An 18,920-nucleotide genomic window follows, 5' to 3' on the forward strand; every position below is an offset into this window, starting at 1 on the left:
TGCGATGGGAGCCCTAAGTGAGGTCCTTTAAGCTAAAAAGTTGACCTTCCGGATCGAAAGACTTCACTACCCATCACTACTAGAGACCCGTTCAGTTATTATGTATAATACTCCATAGAAAGAAAAGAGGTCCGTCTCAGTTCTTAATCAAACTTGTTTGAGCAGGAATTTATTTAAGAGGATGTCGTATGAAAAAGGATTGTGAGACGTTTTCTGACAAAACAAGCGAGAATGTGTGCAAATTGGATGAGCCTCCTCATCCATGGCTCACTTCCCCCGTAATGGTCATCGAAGTCCGGGGTTGCTGGTACCACGAAGGTTTGGCTCGCAACTCGTCCACCTGATGGAGGTTGATATGGCGATATTCCAAGCGATTTGAGCTCTCGGTTTCGAGTTTGCCTTCGCCCACCTGAAATGAAGGCAGAGAAAAACGTGTTTGCTTCAAGAGGAGTGAGTGCCATTTGTTATTCCCTCACATGATATACGACATGAATGGTACATGTGTATCATTACACATGATAATATGTTTTGCGTTTGTTTCGTGTATACCTTATCCCGACTTTGTTGTTTGCAAAGGGGGGTTTGGGGAATCTTAAGTACTTTTTGCAATGTCGAACTAATAGGGTCTGGTCAAATCCATATAAATAGAGGTGCACCTAACCTTAGAAGACTTAGTCAATAATGAATTATAGCTACCCCTAATCTCAAGCATACTTGTTCTCTAAGGGGAACTGCTTAGAACATTCGTTTTGCATCCTTACCCTCTCTTTCTTGACTCTTTGATATTCAATATTCCTAGAAAAGCATGTATAGAAAAGGTAGTTTGGGAATTATCCCGATACAGAAAAGAAGCAGGGGAAAAGTCTAGTAATGAATTTAAAATGTAAACTCTCGTGTTGTTGTAAGTCAAGTTGGCCGAGCGGTCTAAGGCGCCAGATTTAAGCTCTGGTACACGTAAGTGTGCGTGGGTTCGAACCCCACACTTGACATGTGTAATTTTTGTCGGTAAGTCGCAGTGATTGAATTGCACGCATGATAGACACAAGATTGATTTCAAATTAATCTGATATTAAAGATCCAGTGAGTTTATGATCTCCGGTTAAGGGCCTGCTCAAATATCTAGACATTTCATTACATTTGTCTCTGTCACATCAACAAAATATAGAACGTTTTTGTAACAACACAAAGTAGCTCAGATAAGTATGTAAAATAACTTACAGTACATTAAAACGTATCACGGTCAAAAAGTAATTTTACTACTACTTGTATGAATCGACATGAAATTTCGGCAGATACTTAATCATTACACTTTTTGAATTTTTGAATTGCATGACACACTTAAGGAGTGTTTTACTTTTTTCAAGTTATTGCCAAGACATAGGGCTTGTCAAGTGAGAGTCAAATCAAAGACAACATGCCCAGCCAAACCGCACTGTGTATGCATTGAATTTTGACATTTTTTTCATTTTTCCTGTTTGTCTAAGCAAATATTAAAGCGGTATTGAGCCAATTTGATAGTGCGGTCACCGATTACACCAACTATGTTCATTTTGTTGGGTTTTGTCGCACAGCTCCCTCAATATCACTTGATTATTAAAAAATCAATGGGCGGATGGTATGAGTCGACTGTGACGTTTGTCTTAGTTATCCCCCCCCCAAAAAAAAATCAAGGTGCCGGAACACATTTTTTCTTGAATTTCCTTTACCAGACCTCCCTTCAAAAGAAATGATGCTAAGATTTGAAGCACCCATCAAATTGATGATAGTCTCTAGTTTCTAAAACACTTTAGAACGAGTTACTTGGCTTTTGGAATTCGCTAGTTTTGAACGTTTTAATTATAAAACAAGCATTTGAATTACACCAAAATTTGCTTTGTCCGAGTTAAAGTGTCTCCCAGAGATGTACATCAAAACAGCAAAGGTAATTTGGGGCAAGACCAGGCAAGGCCGCTGTCGAAACCGAGAGTTCAGTCTATCTATGATACTCAATATATCTAACGAAACCGTCGCAATCTATGAAAAGAATCCCAAACCAACCAATCACAGATCTCTCTTCCTATGCAATTGCACGCTATTCGAAGTAAAGACAACTTCCGTTTCCAGTTAGGCATTCGGGAGAGGAATCTTACCAAGCGTACACGCAAGTTATTTCTCTCCGGTAATTATACTCTATCTTAGATCATCTGAAGGTATTAGGTACACTGATAGAATAGGGGTAATCGTCACAACCGCCTTAGGAACATGCCTTCGAAATCTGATCTAAAGATTCCTCTGGGCATGATTTGTGGAAACGAATATTGTATGCCTCGAAATAAGGTCACCCGCAATTTAGATATCCAGTGTCCTGTAGGTTATTGTTTCTATTTCTTCCATAACAAACATTCCAATCATTGCTTTGGGAAGGTGGTAGAAATTTAGATGGGTAATTTAAGTTTGAACATAAATTGATTACTCCACCAACAAAATAACTCCTAGACGGTATTTTATAACTCAGCTATGATTTAGTGTGGAGATCACATCTCTTCAGTTTGGATTAGGTCCCTATTTTGAGAGTTGCGTGAGGGCTGTGTGTTTGTGTTTTGGTTCTAGTTCTAATTTTGAAAACAATCCGTTAAGAGTTTCAACTGTTTACCCAAATGCTTGCTTGATGTTTTTGTCGGAGAGACTGTGCAACAATATTGGAATACTCTATTTACAACATCCTTGGGAACACTGGTCCATTTTAGATGCACTCTTTTTTTTGGCGATTTTTGATATACGCACATCATTCGCAGAATCACTGAAGAAACGCCCTAAAGAATATCAGGCAAGGCTCGAAATTCGTCGTTCAACGGCTCTTTGAAAGGCCCGTATGAGCGCCAGATTCACATTTGTTCAAAACCCAATATGACAGACAAAAGCAATATCACTAGCATGCTCTCCTATAAAAACTGATTTGCGGCTGTTTGTGTGAAGTTGTCTTCGCCATTCGTTTAAATAAGGCGCGCATTCTGGCACCAAGGGAGTCGTGTTGATTCCTCCTGCTCTTGACTATGCTTGACAAGTGCTAAGCTAAATTTTATCCTCATAAAAATAATAATAACTTTGTTGGACAAGGCTCAATTTTAGTGGAATGTAGCTAAATTATAGGAATTGGTTTGGCATTTTCAGGACACCTTCGTAGCCTCTCATGGTATGAAAATGCTTGAGCTTTCCACTCCAAATCATTAAGCACTCTATGGCTTGACAATGGCACGTTCATCTCAGAAAGCAAACGTAGAGTTGAGCACACTATATATGTATTCAGGGCATTAGTAACGAACTTACGGTAATTCGTTCCTTTTTTTCGAAAAAGGAAGTATAATGCCACTATACTTTAAAACTGTGTATTTGTAACGACCCGAAAACTAAAAGAATTACTCGTTATTCGTTCCTTTTTCAGCTTCCTGCAGAATAGCCGTCAATTTTTCGTTTATCTCGTAACGGCTGAGGAACCATTAGGCTCAGCAGAAATTGCCATTTTTTACTATTTCCATCAACCATATTATGAACAATGAGAGTCAGGGTTGAACTTGATGAAAGATGATTTTTCAATCATGTTTTTCGCGACATTGTTGCAAACCTTCAACAATCATTACCCCATCTAGGGTCCCAATCTTGACTCCTCAAAGCATTATGATCCAATTACATTTTGAACAATTGTGTCAAGATTAAATGCCAATGCTCATTATTGAAAAATGTTGGCACGAAATCTTCCAATGATACAAGTTAGGACTGCTTGAGGCAATAAGCGCAATTTATTGAGAGGGGGCAAAAACCATAAAATGTTGGTCGTCTATGTTTTAGAAAAAGTAACGAGTAACTCCAATTCTTTTTTTCAAGTAAAGGTTGTGTAACGAATTACTATTTTTTACCAAAGTTATTGTAACTGTAATTCGTTCCTTTTTTTGAGGAACAACTAATGCCCTGCATGTAGTGAATGATTGTCTATAATGGTCCTCGTTGTCTGTAAGGTATCTGTTGGCGTTATTCAATGTAAAGTGCAGACTTAGCCTAATTTTTTCTCGAATGAGGTTCACAGCCTTGTACTTTTGATGTTTCAAGCATTTGATAGTAAGTTTAAACACTCCTAATGTTTTTGCATCTCTTTGTAAATTTTGGTGAAAAGTTCAAAAGTTGGTTATTTAAATCAGCGTAAAAAAGCCAAGTGACAAGTTCTAAAGTGCAAAAACTAAGGTCTAACATCCTTTTGATGGGTGTTTCAACTCTTAGCATCATATCTTTTGAACGGCGGTCTTGTATTTCCAAATTGTGCAGAGCACTGTTGGTTTGAGTCAAGCTTTTGAGGCCCGGTTCCACAACTGAAGCAAAGTTGTGGACTATAGATGCTCTAGGCATAGATACGCGAGGTTGAGTATAAGTCATCAAATTCGACCGATCTGATTGGCTGCCAAATGTCAACGAACATGGGCTTTCTTTGGAAACCTTCCCGACAGGGAATCAGTTGCTTCTAAAAAGAGGTCGCGCGTTTGCATAGCATAAAAGGGCAAAGCTTTGAATGATTTATGACAAATCTGATCCACCATGGATTTAACCAACTCATTCCACAGGGTTAAGAGTGTCTTTTGTCACGACAATGGTATTAGTGTGGTATTTTTCAATAAAATGTAGTTGACATACTGATCTTTTGCATGCTGCCAGTCTCAAGTTGGACTAGGGGGCCTAAAGCACTTGAAAAAGGAAAGTGCAACCATATTTAACAAAGTACATCCATACTAGTTTCTTGATAGACTCAGGAAGCTCATATACTATAATGTTGATCTGAATAATCTAATAAAATATTATAGCCATCTAATTTTATGAAAAAAAGGTTTAGAAAGGATATATAGAATGTAACAAAATAGTAGTAACAATCTAACATGCCATATCCATGAATCAGCGTGTCTTCAATTAAAACTTTGTAGTGTCCTTAAAGAAAATATTCAATGATCCTTGTCATGATAGAACTCTTTCTTATACAGCGCATCAGTGGAAAATCTGTTTGGAATTTTTTTGTTCTACTGATCGTTTACATTTTTGAAGTGGAACCACTTGTCAAACCTTGCGCGTCTCTGAATCCAGGGTCCCTATTCTGGACTAGAAAGTGGCGTCATTTTAACAAAACCTTACTTCTTATGATCGTCCCCAAAGTCACTACGACCCCTAAAGCCACAAGTAATTCGGGCACGGACCAACCTTCATGTTATCCCGGTGCATCGAGGTCCTGACCCGTTCTGGTTTAACCCCCGTTGAATTGGCCACATGGTTGTCCCGCTTTCGGTTTCCAAAATCTTGTTTCCCATCGCCTAGCGACAAATTATCCCGGTAGCCTTGTACCCTTTTGGGCCTTGCCGATTGCGTGAAAGCCACCAGATCATTTTTGGACGAATGCTTGGCATGGGCCAAAGACTTGTCCAACTGAATTTGGCCTTGCGGCCCTTGGGCTCTTGCTGTTCGAGTATATTTGAAGCGCTGTTGATCGTCCTGAGTGGATTTCCTTTGAAAATCACCCTCCAATTTGAGGTGGTCCGAGGGTTTGGCAATGCCTTCTCTTGCGAATGTTTGATGAGTTAACTGGTTGATATTGTTCACTCGATTCAACTCCATATCACCTTCTAAGGCCAAGAGGCCTTGGGGACCCCGTTGCCGGGCTTGGCGTTGATATGTGTAGCTTTGGTGATGAATTTCATTGGACGGTGTCATTTCTTGGGTTCCCCCCAAGACAATGGTGTCCCTAGGTCGGAATTGATGTCTCCTGGGCACGATCTGCGCCGAGCTTGGCCCGGGATTGAGGCCTTGCTGGCGGTCCATCTCCATTTCGCCGAAACTAACGCCATCGCCTAAAATAATGCAAAGATAGTGAAACGGAATCTTAAGTTGAGCTTGATTCCTTTCAATGCCACAAAGTCCCTACAAATGAGCAAAAGAGTAGTGGTACTCAAATCAAATCCTTCAAAGTCTCGCCGTGCACGGGACAAAGCAAAGGCTTGCTGGGGTACCGTATTGGAAGAGCAGCCGCCTTCAAAGCTGCGCATTCTGGTTCGATCCCAGGGAAGCCGAGTTCAAGCTTCTTTGTGGTAATTGATTACAGCATGACTTGCTGCTTAAACAGCTTAAATGGGCGAACCTGCGGTCATTCCACAGGGTGAGGTAATAATTATTGTTGGCTCTGATGATGAAGCGGGAATATCCCCCATTGGGACATTCATCGTTCAGATGGCAGGTCGAGTAAGAGAGCTGCCATCTGTGTAACAAACAAAACAAAACAACAACAAACGGGACAAAGCAAGAACGTTATATAATATTAAAAATCCATGTAAATGAGGAACTGAGATACGGTTTTGAGCTCTTTCCAAGGGATCATTAATTTCAAAATCCACTATTCAAAGGTCTGGTGTCTAAGAAGCAAACCCTTTTATCAAGGCACGGTTTCATTTGCTTTTGCATTATACCTCCCCCGGTTAGAACAGTAGTTATTCAATGGAGAAAAAAAGTTAAAATACGATTGATTAAATCCTTGGGCTTCTCAACTATAAATAGTTAAAGACCAAAGAACCATAGCGATGTGCTGAGCTCCCAGAGATCATATAAGTAAGCTCCTTTGTAAATCTGTTTAGTTTTGGACATTTTTCTAAACCTGCTTTGGTAAAGCAGTGCTCAATTAAAATCTACAGGGCATGTGAAGCAAAGGAAATTCAACACTGATTTTCAGCATTTTGAGGAGGGAGAAATAAGACAAACATTGTAGCCAACCTGTACTGGCACTCGCTCTTGAATCAATTGAATGTTCAATTATCCAGTGAGTTGTGTTACAAAACTCAAAAATGTGTCTTTTTTGTGCAGTTCAGTCATTGCGCTAAACTCTTGGTTATGGTACAATTATACGAGACAAAATTTATCACATAAATTCGACGAAGAAGCTATTCACAGCTCACAGCCCAACCCTCTTGTCGTTTACACTGTCCAAGCAGTTTTAATAGAAATTTATTTTTGTTCTCAATGAAGTGTTTAGTGTCTCTAAACACTGGCAAAAGAAAAGAAAGGAGTGCAAGAACTAGTGAAAAATGACTTTGTGCTAGAATAAAGTAATGATTTTAATCAACAGCAATGATTTTAATCAAAAGTAATATATTGCATTCGTTGTCACCTTATGGATTTGAATTGTACCAATTAGATGAGTTGAGTGGGCCTTGGATCGGTGGAAACAATGATCCAATACAAATTAGCATTTAAGAAGGTATGAACCTAATTCAAAATCGAGTCGAGTCGAAATAAATACCATATATTTGATATTAGATCACTGCAGGTGAGTCATTACCTCCCTTTTTCGAACGGTTCAATTTGACGGAAATAACGCGAAAAATGGATCTCATACCTATGTGGAGTCAGTTTTCGCTCCTCGCCTATCAGGGCGAACAAAATTTGGCTTTTTACAATTCTTCTTGATGAATTCATCGTTTTCATTTGGTGCTGAAATTCCCATTTCAGTTTTCTAATCGAACTGTATTTTGTTTTTAAGTAGTTGATTGACAAATCTGACCACAAAGAAAAGAGCTAACTTGCTCTGTTACTCATTGAAATTTCCTCGGTTTGGTACGCTCGATTTTGCTTGGAGCCATTCTTCCGACGAAGCGACAAAGTCTCTTACAGATCGCAGAAAACTGTAAGACTGTGAGGCTCGAATTGTGCTGTTAGCCGCAGCTTTATCGACTCATTGCGTGAAAATCTGTGTTGAGTAACTGAAGCATTCTGTAGCACAATACTGTTTGCTTCAATAAACCGGGAAACTGAATTAAATGACAAATTCTGTCTATGCCAGGCACACGTTGGCTGTAATGTTTGTCTACCTCATAATGCTCAATATCAGGGTTGCCGCACTACATTTTTCTTGGATTTCCTTTGCTTCACATGCCCTCTTGACTTGTCAAACTCCAGTTTGCTCAAGAATTTCGTAATTCCTTGAACTCTGTCTCACAGAACCATGTTCCGACGAATTCTTTTTCTCGTACTTTTACTGTGTCGAACATTCACCCATTCTCCTTCACAACTTACAGAGGTTTCGTGAGGCGTTAGCCATCATACTGTGAAATTCTTGAGCAACCCAAAACTCGACAGGTCAATATGCTTGACTGGAATGCTTCTGTAACAACACTGAGTGTTGCCTTTAAATGGTAATTAACTTGATGAATCAAAGTTTGGAGAGACTTTATGAGTTTTAACCATCGTAATTTTTGGAGCCATTATGGCGCAGCCTTGCCTGCTATTGACTATTATATTCCAGGTACGTAATTTACATGTTCATCTCGCTATAGTGATGCTACATAGATTTTGCTTCTAAAATAGTTCTTTGATAGTTGATTTCTATTCGACTAAGACCTGACTGTGATTTAATAGAACTTTGGAGTCTCATAATAACCCTAGTTGATCAAAAATGAGGGTAAAATTTGGGTTGAAATAATAAATAGTTCGATTTTGTGTGTTAAATGGCTTAGATTTTGCATAAACAGCATGGAGAAAGCTAACAGTGCTACTTGTTATTGATTTTGAGATTCCATTTAGCTAACTACATTCAGATAATCGTGAGGTAATCCTTCAATAAAAGCACGTAGCGCCATCTAGCACATTAAGAGTCTGGTGTTCTCTAACAATTGGTCAAGAAACCAAAACTCCACACCAATTCTGACAGACTGAGTAAGCTGTTGTTTCATGGCAAAGTTTGGATGAGAAACCAATCAGTTGCAAAGGAAATTGTTCACACTTATCCAACATACAGAGTTACTGCATAGCCCTATTCACATTCACACATCACCTACATAACTATGTAGAATTTCCGATTTTTGCCAACTTTGGATGCTTAGCACTCTTTCAATTGGGTAGTTGGTAGGGTACTGGCAGCGACAGGAACAAGTCAGGGATTATTTGGCCGTCAGAGGTCGCCTAGGTAGAGAGTACCTAAAAACCCAGAATGACCCAATGATCAGCTTACAAAAATTCCGGACTTGGGAATTGTTTAAAAAAAACAGTTTTAGTTTGAGGTACAAGAAGCTAGATTACCAATTCAAAAACCCTGGGTCTTAAACAGGCTACAACGGGCGCAAGAAGGCAAGTTAGTTTGGAAATTTTGCTTCTAAAACTTGCCAAATCTAAGGGTCTTATTCCCTTAAACTGGTCAACCTGAAAAAACCGCTAACAAATAGATTTAAGTTATTAATGTGCTCGTGAAGTTTCCATCAATATCAGGTCTTGGAGAGCTTCAATGCAATGCAAGAGAAGGAGAGTAAGACATGTTTAGGTGCCCGTTCTAACCCAAACTCCTTTTCTACGCCATGCAGCATTGTGCTTTGTTGGAAAATCTCTTCCCTGGCTCACCCTGGTGTCAAACTTCAGAACGTGATCTCGACTTCTGCCTTCTCTTCTTACATCCCAAAATGGTGTGATTACAAGAGTTGTAAACACCGAAAATTATTTCTTTCTAGTTTTTTTTTCTGGTAATTCAAGGAAATTTGGAGCTTAGGGGCAATTTTGGCAGATATTCCCAAATGTCAAAACATTACAATGACTTAAAATTTGAATGGGTATTTTGTTATAATATATTCTGAATAGGGAAGGTCAGGACTAACATTTTTGTTACTTCATAGTTTACATCTCCTCAATTACATGCAGTTTGCCTAAAAGACCTGACTCACGGCGAAGCTGTTAAGCTATTGGTTGGCTAGTACTCTCCCTTTGAATTGAGTACGTGGCAACAAATTTCTCAACAATCCACTTAATGGTTTCGACCCTAACTTTTGCCAATTGAGAGCACAGTGATTCTCTGCCCTTGATACGTAGGACAAATATATCCATAAAAACCACGCACACCCTCGGAAAGCCCTGAGATTCAGCTTTCCAATGGTATAAATTGCAAAATCGTGCAACATATGTACATATAGATAATTTTTCCAAAAACCGATAGGTGGAAGAAATTCGGACAGTTTTTTCCCCTATTTTTGGATCAAAAACTTTTTTAAAATTCACTCATACCAACTTAGCCATCGGAAATAAAAGCTTTCAATATGTGATAAATCATGTGACGACTGGAACTCAAAAAGATGCCTGAATTAAGTAAATATTTTTAATAAAGTAAAGGCTTTTCAAAGCCATCTGTTCTTATTTCAAGGTAATGCAAAAGTTGCCCTGAATCATCTGATTGAACTCTCTTGGCGTATCAAAACATTCACAATAGAGCTTCGAATTATATAAGAGGCTGCCACCTTGCGGGAAATATGTTCAAAATAGCAGATTATGCTCTGCAGTAAAAGGCCAGCTCTAGTACTGTTTTCGACTGGCTACCATACTTTACTTGAGCTTCAAAATGGTTTGGAAATAGTTACACATTGAAGATGTTTATCCATACATCGAATGTCAACTTGAAACCACTTCACAAAGAGCTCTCATATTGAAGTTTGGACAAAATTAAAATGCAGACTTCATGATCTAAGATATCACACCCTGGCCTGTAAATGATGGAAAAGAGAATGTGTGTCTGTGATCTACTTGCGAGGCAGAATTTGCTTTGGGCCCATCTAGCCAGAGAGGTGAAATCTCTTCAACATGACAAGAAGAATGCGTGCGGGGGTGGGTGGGGGCTGTCCTTTAGGAACACCGTACTAGTGTGATCAATCTGCCCGTGACGCCAGTTTTCAAACCAGTGCTGCCAAGTTTCATCCCAGTTTGACTCTTTCAGGTAGAGTGAAGTCGCATTTTCTGACACCAAAAATCAATCTGAGATCAGTGTTGGCAGTGTTGGTATGAAGGTTTGCAGAGTAGGCAGATAGGGAGATTGATTTAGGTGTGACTTTCTTAGACTTTTGATGGTTATTCACGAGCATTCGGTCAAGTCAGGTAAAAAAGAATGTTGCAGGCAGCTGAAAGTAAAGTCAATGAACCACTTCCGACTGCCATCTCAAGACTAAACTAACCCAGATAACGGGGGAGACAACGTGGTGCCCGTGCTGCCTCTCTGTCTCAGCCTACCCAATCCATCAAACAGCCTGATAGTGCTGGTTAAAGTGGCTTGGTCCCCTTGCTAGATCCAGAGCTGGGGTGCTGGGTTGCCCTGGGTGACCATTTTAAGACAAGTACAAATCGGCATGGATGAAAGCTCAAGGACAATGGACTTTTTGGCCTTTTATAGCAACATCTGCTGTTTTGAGGTCTAGACCCGCTAGATGACGATTTAGAAAGTCAATACACGTTAAGCATGGGAGCAATGTATATCAAAGAAGGTGCGGCCCTAAAATGGAGCCATGGAGACCAAAACACCTGGTTTGACATCATGTGTGTGTCCCTAAGGGATCCTTCAACCTTAACGTATTGCCTCCTACCACAAATGAAACTTTTTACCCCATTTGAAAACCTTGCCTTTGATCCCAATCTCGTTGAGCCTCTTCAAAAAGGCCAAGATATAGTTTAGAAAAAGCCTTTACTCTACAAAGATCCCAGAAACTTAAAGTACCCTATAAGGAAAACCTTTCAGTAATATACCGGGTCCAATTCTCTTCCTGTAAATTGAAGAAGTAATGAGAATTAGCTTAATTAGATAACGAAATTTTTTAAGCTTACAGCATTTCCCTATTCCTTGACACCTTCAAATGTATTGATTTGCCAAGAGAGCTCAACCATGTAATTCAGGGATACTATTCACATTTACTTGAAATCAGAACATAAGGCTTTAAAAAGCTCAAATAAACTTCATTTCAATAGGGTATTTTTTTAGTTGCAGTTTGCCCATGATTTTTAAAAACACGTTGTCAAGATATCTCGGTTAAACAATGTTACTAAAAGGTGTTTTTTTTTTTTTGCTTACCGAGTTCTTGCTGATTAAAAGTTGGGATTACTTGTTCATTCTCATCGTCCTCATCCTGGAGAGGGAAACGTCAAAAAGTAATGCCTCGAATGGGAATTACAATGATTGCAATCTGACGAGGATTTCTCACCTCCCCGGGGTTTGTCAATCCCAGATTTCGGATGAACTGGCTCTGATCTTCGTACTTGTAATTGGACAAGGATGAGTGGGATCTGCGCGGTTGAGTTCCCTCATTTTCCCCACTTTCATAAAGGAATACATCTGCTGATGTAGAGGTACCATACGTATCCAAGTCCAAAGGCATCGTTGGAATATCTGGAGGTTGTCCACCCAATCCTGAAGTTGGGAAATGGGTGGAAACGAGGTTCTCAGACATGAAAGTGATTGACTTGGATCGGAAAGAGAGTAACCGTGTACAATGTCTCGTATATAATATTCCGTGGAAGTACGGCAAAGCCAATGTTTTTGCGTACTACAGTAAGCGAGGGTTAACGAACATTGCCATACTTAGACTCCTTTCTCTGCTTGCTATCTATCCTTTACCAGATTTTTCCCACAAAACAAAATTTTCCACACACCAAGGCCTTATTGGCAAACGCACACAAAATGGCCTCTCTCAAGGAGGCCCCCAAGTCTGCAAAATCAAGGCTTAATGGAACCTAGAATGGATCAATCCAAACAAGTGTTTGAACCATCGAAGTTTGATGTTCCAGACTTGACGCTAAGAATCTGAAAATATTGGCCATCTCCAAATCGTACTGATTGAAAATATTGACATTGTTTGTCGCGATGGATATTCCTCGCTAAAATGTTTCATGTCGAGTGAGATACTGTTTGTGTTCTCAAATATGCATTGGCAAGGTTATTTTGAGACAGTCGTTCGACTACTTGAGGATCAAATAAGAGCTTACCGTAAGGAAGTACATTTGGAACAACAGCTTTTTGCTAAGTGGAGTACACACTATTGTCTAGAGCCTAAATTAGAATCCAATTATGAACGAAGAATTACCATGAATCTCCCTGAAAGATTTATTTTTTTGTTTTTTTTCGTGATCAAGTTGTTAAAAGGGAACTGGGCTTTGGAAATGTACTCCATATTTGGGAATTCCTTGCCGATGGTTAGAAGGCCATTCAACATTATCATTCATCTGCGAGAATTCTCGAGGGTTTCTTTACAATTTTGTACGTTCTTTTCTTATACCTATATGCTCAAAACAAAATCTCAACAGGGTTGGTTGAAGTGTTTTTTTTCGTGACTAGATAGCCAATTGAGACCAAGGAGCATACCTTCAGAACTGTAATAATGGCATGGTCTCTAGATGGCCTTGGATTACAAGATCGCTTTACTTCTTCTAAGGCCTTGAAAGTAGGGTTCACAGTCTATTAACTATTGACACATATTATTCTTGTAACCCTTGAAGGTTAATAGCAACCTTTTGGATGCCAATTTAAAGTTTGGTGGTCATCCATTTCTGCTCTTTAGTCATCTTGGGACTGGCAAAACGTGGAAAGACATGAAAGATAATACAAAAAGTTATTGAAATGTCTGAATATCTACTTTTACGAAAATGGCCATCTGCCCACTTACTGAGACTCACTGAGTCTCAAGACTAGATTAATAGAAAGTTCCAGAACCTTTTTAAGCTTCAGCTTTCCTCACCAAGCAATACTGGTGTACTAAAAGATACCAGAGTAAATTCAGTATCGGAAAGACGAGCTTGTACCTTTGAGGATTTGATCTTATCGAAAATGAGAAAGGCAAACAATTAGCATCGAATACATTACTATGCATTGTTCGTTGTGTTCTAAGTATTTGTTCCAAGTGTGCTTCCTAACGATAACCTTTCCTGAAAATTTCAGTTTTCTCTTAGAACTCCAGGATTGCCGACTTTTAAGCCGGAATAAAGAGTGGCATTCGCCAAAAACTTGCAATTTCACAATATGTTTAATATATATCAATTTTGAAAAAGCAAAAGAATATATGATATGGGAGCGCCTATGTGGAACATAAATCTATAGATTATATTTCACTAGCTTTGGATTTGCCTAAAAAATGATGTTTAAAGATCAACAATTTTTCAACCATTCCAATAAAAAGTCGGAGAGTTGATTACTGTACAACACATTTCAAAATGAAACATCACTCACTTTGCTTGATAACGTCTGCAAATCTTATTAAACATTTAATTATCGTAAAGCACTCTTAATTTGCCTGCGAAATGTTGTGCAAGTTTCAGATTTTCCTTATTACGAACTCCATTTCGTCCGCCATCAATGCTAGAACACCAACGATAATGATAATGACGTCTAATTTGAAGCAAATAAACGAATAATAAGAATCCAAAACATCCCTTGAAATCTTCTCAAGTATGAAATAGCCAATACGTATATAGGGTTTTGCTTCGTCCCAGCTCTAAACCGCGTACTATAGAACCCAAATTCCAAAGCTATAAATGTATCCGTAATCCTCCACCCCACTCACAAAAAATCATGACTAATGAGCCTTGCTCTTCTGGATCAAGACCAGATGAATGGACTTACCAAAATCTTCCGGTCTCTCGGTATATCCATCAAATTGGGTGTCAATCCCGGTCGAGTTCCATTCAAGCGGAACATACTCATCTTGGTTCCCCGTGCTTGCTCTTCGCCTTTCCACTGACTGACCTCCAAAGGTGGAATGAGGCCTTGACGAGTACGTGGTCTTGTAGTTGGGTTCATCGGCCCCATCATCCCAATGTATTGACTGAGAGTGTGATCTACCAGACATGGTCTTTTTTGTACCCTGAGCCTTCCTTCGCACTTTGTTTTGACGTTTCGATCCGTTTTGAGTTGACCACTTATCTAAGGCTCGCATAGGCACTAGCGAAGGCTTTCTCACTAGTAAGGCGTAGGTAATTATTGGTTTTTGGTTGCCATGAGAATGTGGCTTTCTACTTCGGGTCTCATTCTCAAGTCATTGGTTTTGGGACTTTATTAAGCTACTCGAGTCTGCACAGGAAGTCTGGTTCATCAAGGTTTTCAGGGGGTTTTCATATAACTGTGCGAACAAAGTAGGGCATTCGTCTACTCATGGACCACTGGAATATGGACTGGGATGCTTGAATCAAGAATTGGCATTTCGGAATCGTGTCAACGTATCGCGTTCTTTTTCATATGAGACTGGTCCCAGGCTGTTACTACAACTTCCTTCAATTTTCACCTCAATCACACGACTGGATCGAAAGTTATAGCCTCTCAAAGGTCATTACCACGGCTCAAGAAAAAAATATTTTTGAGGGACAAATAATCACTAAAGATTTCTTTTTTGAAAGCGCCAAATAATTTATTTTCACAGGAAAAACATCCCACAAACGCAAAGATATGAGCCTGTTTAAAGGCAAAAAAGCCACATAAAAGACAACATGAAACCAATTTTGCAAAAGTATAAAGCAGTGAAATATAATTCATCATTTCAAAATCTTTGAAATCAAAAGGCCTTGAAGTTGTCTCCAAATTAATATCCTAAACCATGCAGGTCTTTAGATCAAATTTCGTTCCTCTGGGTGCTATATATTTCAGACCTTGGCTGAAATGTAAATACTTTTATATATGCTCTTTTGGATGCAAAGTATTGGGATTCTAGTTACATTTTTTTAGGAAAAGCTTGAGCATTTGCCAAAAAGGTCAGCAGGAAAAATGTGAGAATTAGAGAACTACTACAGTACTTTATTGTGACCAACCAAGAAGATTGGGACAATGCTGAATTCAAAGAAGGTGCAAAACGTATGTTATACAATACATCTACAAAAGTATTCATGAGCTTTTTCCTCAACAGGTTTTAGAGTCAACAGAAGTGAATGTGAAGGTTTACAGTTTTGAGCCCTCCAAAAAAGAATCCAGGCTAGTCAAAACAATCAAGTATTTGCTTCTCTTGTGGGATCTTTCAATGTTCCATTTGCCCCCCGCCCCCTTTGCAATGGTTTTTAGTCAAAATTTGATGTTCCGTGAACAATTTTTGGCCCGATAAAAACATCCAAAAAGTATAATTTTAAATTGAAATTTATTTTTTTTCCTCCAAGCCCTGGTCATTACATAACTCTTCACAGAATGAATAGGCTAGCCCTCTCCTGGTCATTGATTACCAACAAGGAGCTAAATCATTCTATCTATGTCTTCTTATTTACTGTGCTGTGAGAGGTAAAATTTTTTGATCCAGTCATTCGATTGACATGAAATTGGAGCGAACTGAGACCCCTTTGATTTAAAGAGAAATGCAATTCGTTCACTTGGTTCCAATACAGTATATTAATTCTAAGCTCTAGCATCCCAATCCACATTTCAGTGGTTCATAGCCAACTTAATCCATTTCAGCACTTAGTATAGAAAATGTGGATATTTGGCCTCCCCACGCTTTAGACCAAGTCAACTTCAGCCTATTAATCAATCAAACCGGAAAATTCCGGTTACTATGAATGCGATTGGACGAAACATGAAGGAAAATATGAAGGGAGAAAGTGGTGTAGGTAAGTAGCACGACTTTTTATTGAATGAGTAACGTTATTATAGGATTGAGGACCATTGTTGCTCTTAAAACTATCTGGAAATGAAAAGGCATACCTTGGTAAACCAGAATTAGTTGCTGAAGATTTTGGGTCCTCTTTTGCTTTGTTTACGACTCAGTACGAAAAGATTAATTTTTGTTTGTTTTTTTGGACAAATGAGGGGGCTAGCCAGGCATTAAAATATGTCAATTTTAATCAACAATTTTAATTTTTGCATTTGCATTTTTGCATTTTTGCATTTTGCATTTTGCATTTTAATCAACAACTCATCACAAGGATTCAAATTCCTCATCAAATTTCTACTGCAACACCCAAACACTATTTGACATTTTGTTCAGTTCACAAGTTCTTGTAGAAGAACTTTGACCTTATTGTTTGAATGGGTCTAGCCCAGAATAAAAGCTTATATGCGCAAAGAAATGCAAAGAATGAAATTTGTTCGAAACATCATCTTGATGAAAGTTTGAATTATACTTTGTTAGTCGTTGTTATGGAATCGTTTAGATAAAAGAGTCATTTATCAATCTGGAATTAGGAGACTTAGCTCAGTTTTTAATGAAAAAATAAGGCCATAAGGTGAAGCCGAACGCTAAGCAATTGTTTTTGTCCCTTGGCAGCTTCGGATGGGCTTCTACAATCTCATCTTGCAACCTAAGAATAGGAATGAATCTCAATTTTGATATTTGTGGTTAGGGATCATTGCTAATAGGCAGTTTGTGGAAATGCAACAGTACAAGCGTACATACTTTACTCGTATCGTAAGGTTCAAGAGACTACGTAAATAGTTTCAAATGTCAAGTGGATCTTGGCATTGTTTTTGAGGTTTCTCGCTCGAATTCAAGAGTTGTGCCCACCACGATGAGCAAGACTTCCTCTCTAATGGCGTACAAACTACTGACAAAGAGATTCACTAATTGGATTTTAAAAAAACCCTTCAAGGTCTCTCAAATCCCAGAATGATAATCAACTCTTTTAAGTGAACCAGCATAAGCCCACTATGCTCCTACAAAATGAGACATGTCGGACTCTTAATAAACCATATACGTAGGTGTACACCCTATAAAGTTCCAAAACAATTGATTTCCATAACGTGATAGTAGTGATAGGGGCCCATATGTCTAACATCAGACAGCGCAAACGAAATGGGGAAGAGGTATGGTAGATTGGTAAATAAGATACTCATAACAGGGCTGGGAGAATTATTTTTAAATTTTAAGATAATTCTAAATTTTTTGGAGGTTTTGTCAGCAAATTTCTTTTTCTCGGAACCTTTAATTTTGATGAAAAAATGCATGTGTGTGTGAGGGTGGGGTGGCAGTAGGTGGGGTGGGTTTGAATGGATTGGAGGGCTCAAAAGGGTAAACCTTGACATTCACTACAATTGATTCTGAATTCTGGTTGAGGAAAAAGCTCATGGACACTTCTGAAGATGCATTTTAAAAGAACCCTTTCAACAAAGACGTGGCAAACTTCGCAAAGTCCCTGCCTATTTAATCAACAAAAGTGTAAATTATGCTTATACTGAAATACATACATACCTCTCGCACCTCCTTTAAATACTGCATAAGAATAACTTTAGAAACTTTTTAGCCCAGGTCTTTTCACCCTGAGAGATAGCTAAAATAAAGCATCCAGAGAAACTAAAATCACTAACAATTTTTCCGACCCGTACTAATTACACATAAGATTTTGATTGAATTATCCAACAACAACTTGAATACATGATTATTCGGTAAAGAGAAATTGGCCCAATATTATGCCCAAAATATGGGCAAACGCAAATCATTTTTCGTGTAGCATAGGAAACTTATCAGAAATTTTTCTTACTAACTCGTCAAATCAATTCAGCACTTCGCACGAATGAGATGAATAGAGAAACATTTACCATATATACTCTAAGAACGTTTCTACACATGAGGATGGGAAAGCCTTGGAGCGATTAGGGCCTTTCTCACTTCCCTTGGGTCGTGACTCTGTACGTTTGATTCCAGGTCTTGTAGCATTTACGTACGTGATGACACTTTTTTATAGTTGTGCTCAAGATCGGCAATCAGACGTGACGTTTTGAAAAATATAGCTATGGGAGGGTAACACAAGTTTTTATTATCACTATATTAGCCACTGGTCACTCCATTGAGCCCATTGACAAAAGAGCAATTGGGAAGGACTCGAAATGGAACTTTTCCAGACATATCCCCCCCCTCAACAGACGAGAGGAAACCCTCAATATGCTCAAATACTTGATATGATGCTCGAGTAAACGTTTTTCATTACTGTCTTCAAACTGAACGCTGAATTTTCCGTCATTTTCCTCCCAAACAGTGCCAAAACGTGGAAGCATAAATAATCTCGAAATTAGTTTTTGTTGTTGTTGAAGTCCTAAATTTAACGTCTTCTTTACTCTCAGCTAACGAAAGTTAAAGAATCCTGTTACAAAGGGGCGAGTTGTGGAAACATGTTCATGTAAACCTGAGTCAAATACGTTGTAAATGTACCAATTAATCGCAATTGCG

The 18,920-nt window shown here is 38.8% G+C and overlaps 1 protein-coding gene and 1 non-coding gene across 3 annotated transcripts; one reads left to right on the forward strand and one right to left on the reverse strand.

The window, feature by feature from the left end:
• Positions 1–135: 135 nt before the first annotated feature.
• LOC131882593 (uncharacterized) lies at positions 136–14,749 on the reverse strand. Of its 2 annotated transcripts, none has more exons than XM_059229793.1 (5): positions 14,408–14,749; positions 11,997–12,254; positions 11,867–11,921; positions 5,215–5,858; positions 136–409 (listed from the first exon to the last, which is right to left on the reverse strand). In XM_059229793.1, the coding sequence occupies exons 1-5, from the start codon at positions 14,594–14,596 to the stop codon at positions 257–259; spliced, it is 1,299 nt and encodes a 432-aa protein (XP_059085776.1). In that variant the 5' UTR covers positions 14,597–14,749; the 3' UTR covers positions 136–256. The 2 variants fall into 2 exon arrangements, with proteins under 2 accessions (XP_059085776.1, XP_059085775.1); XM_059229792.1 differs by having other exon boundaries at positions 137–409; positions 11,997–12,202; positions 14,408–14,648.
• Positions 906–989, forward strand: Trnal-uaa (transfer RNA leucine (anticodon UAA)). The gene has a single exon. It is a non-coding gene; the product is annotated as a tRNA-Leu (tRNA).
• Positions 14,750–18,920: the final 4,171 nt, after the last annotated feature.

This window comes from Tigriopus californicus, chromosome 6 (genome assembly GCF_007210705.1).
Source record: "Tigriopus californicus strain San Diego chromosome 6, Tcal_SD_v2.1, whole genome shotgun sequence".
Taxonomy (NCBI): domain Eukaryota; kingdom Metazoa; phylum Arthropoda; class Copepoda; order Harpacticoida; family Harpacticidae; genus Tigriopus; species Tigriopus californicus.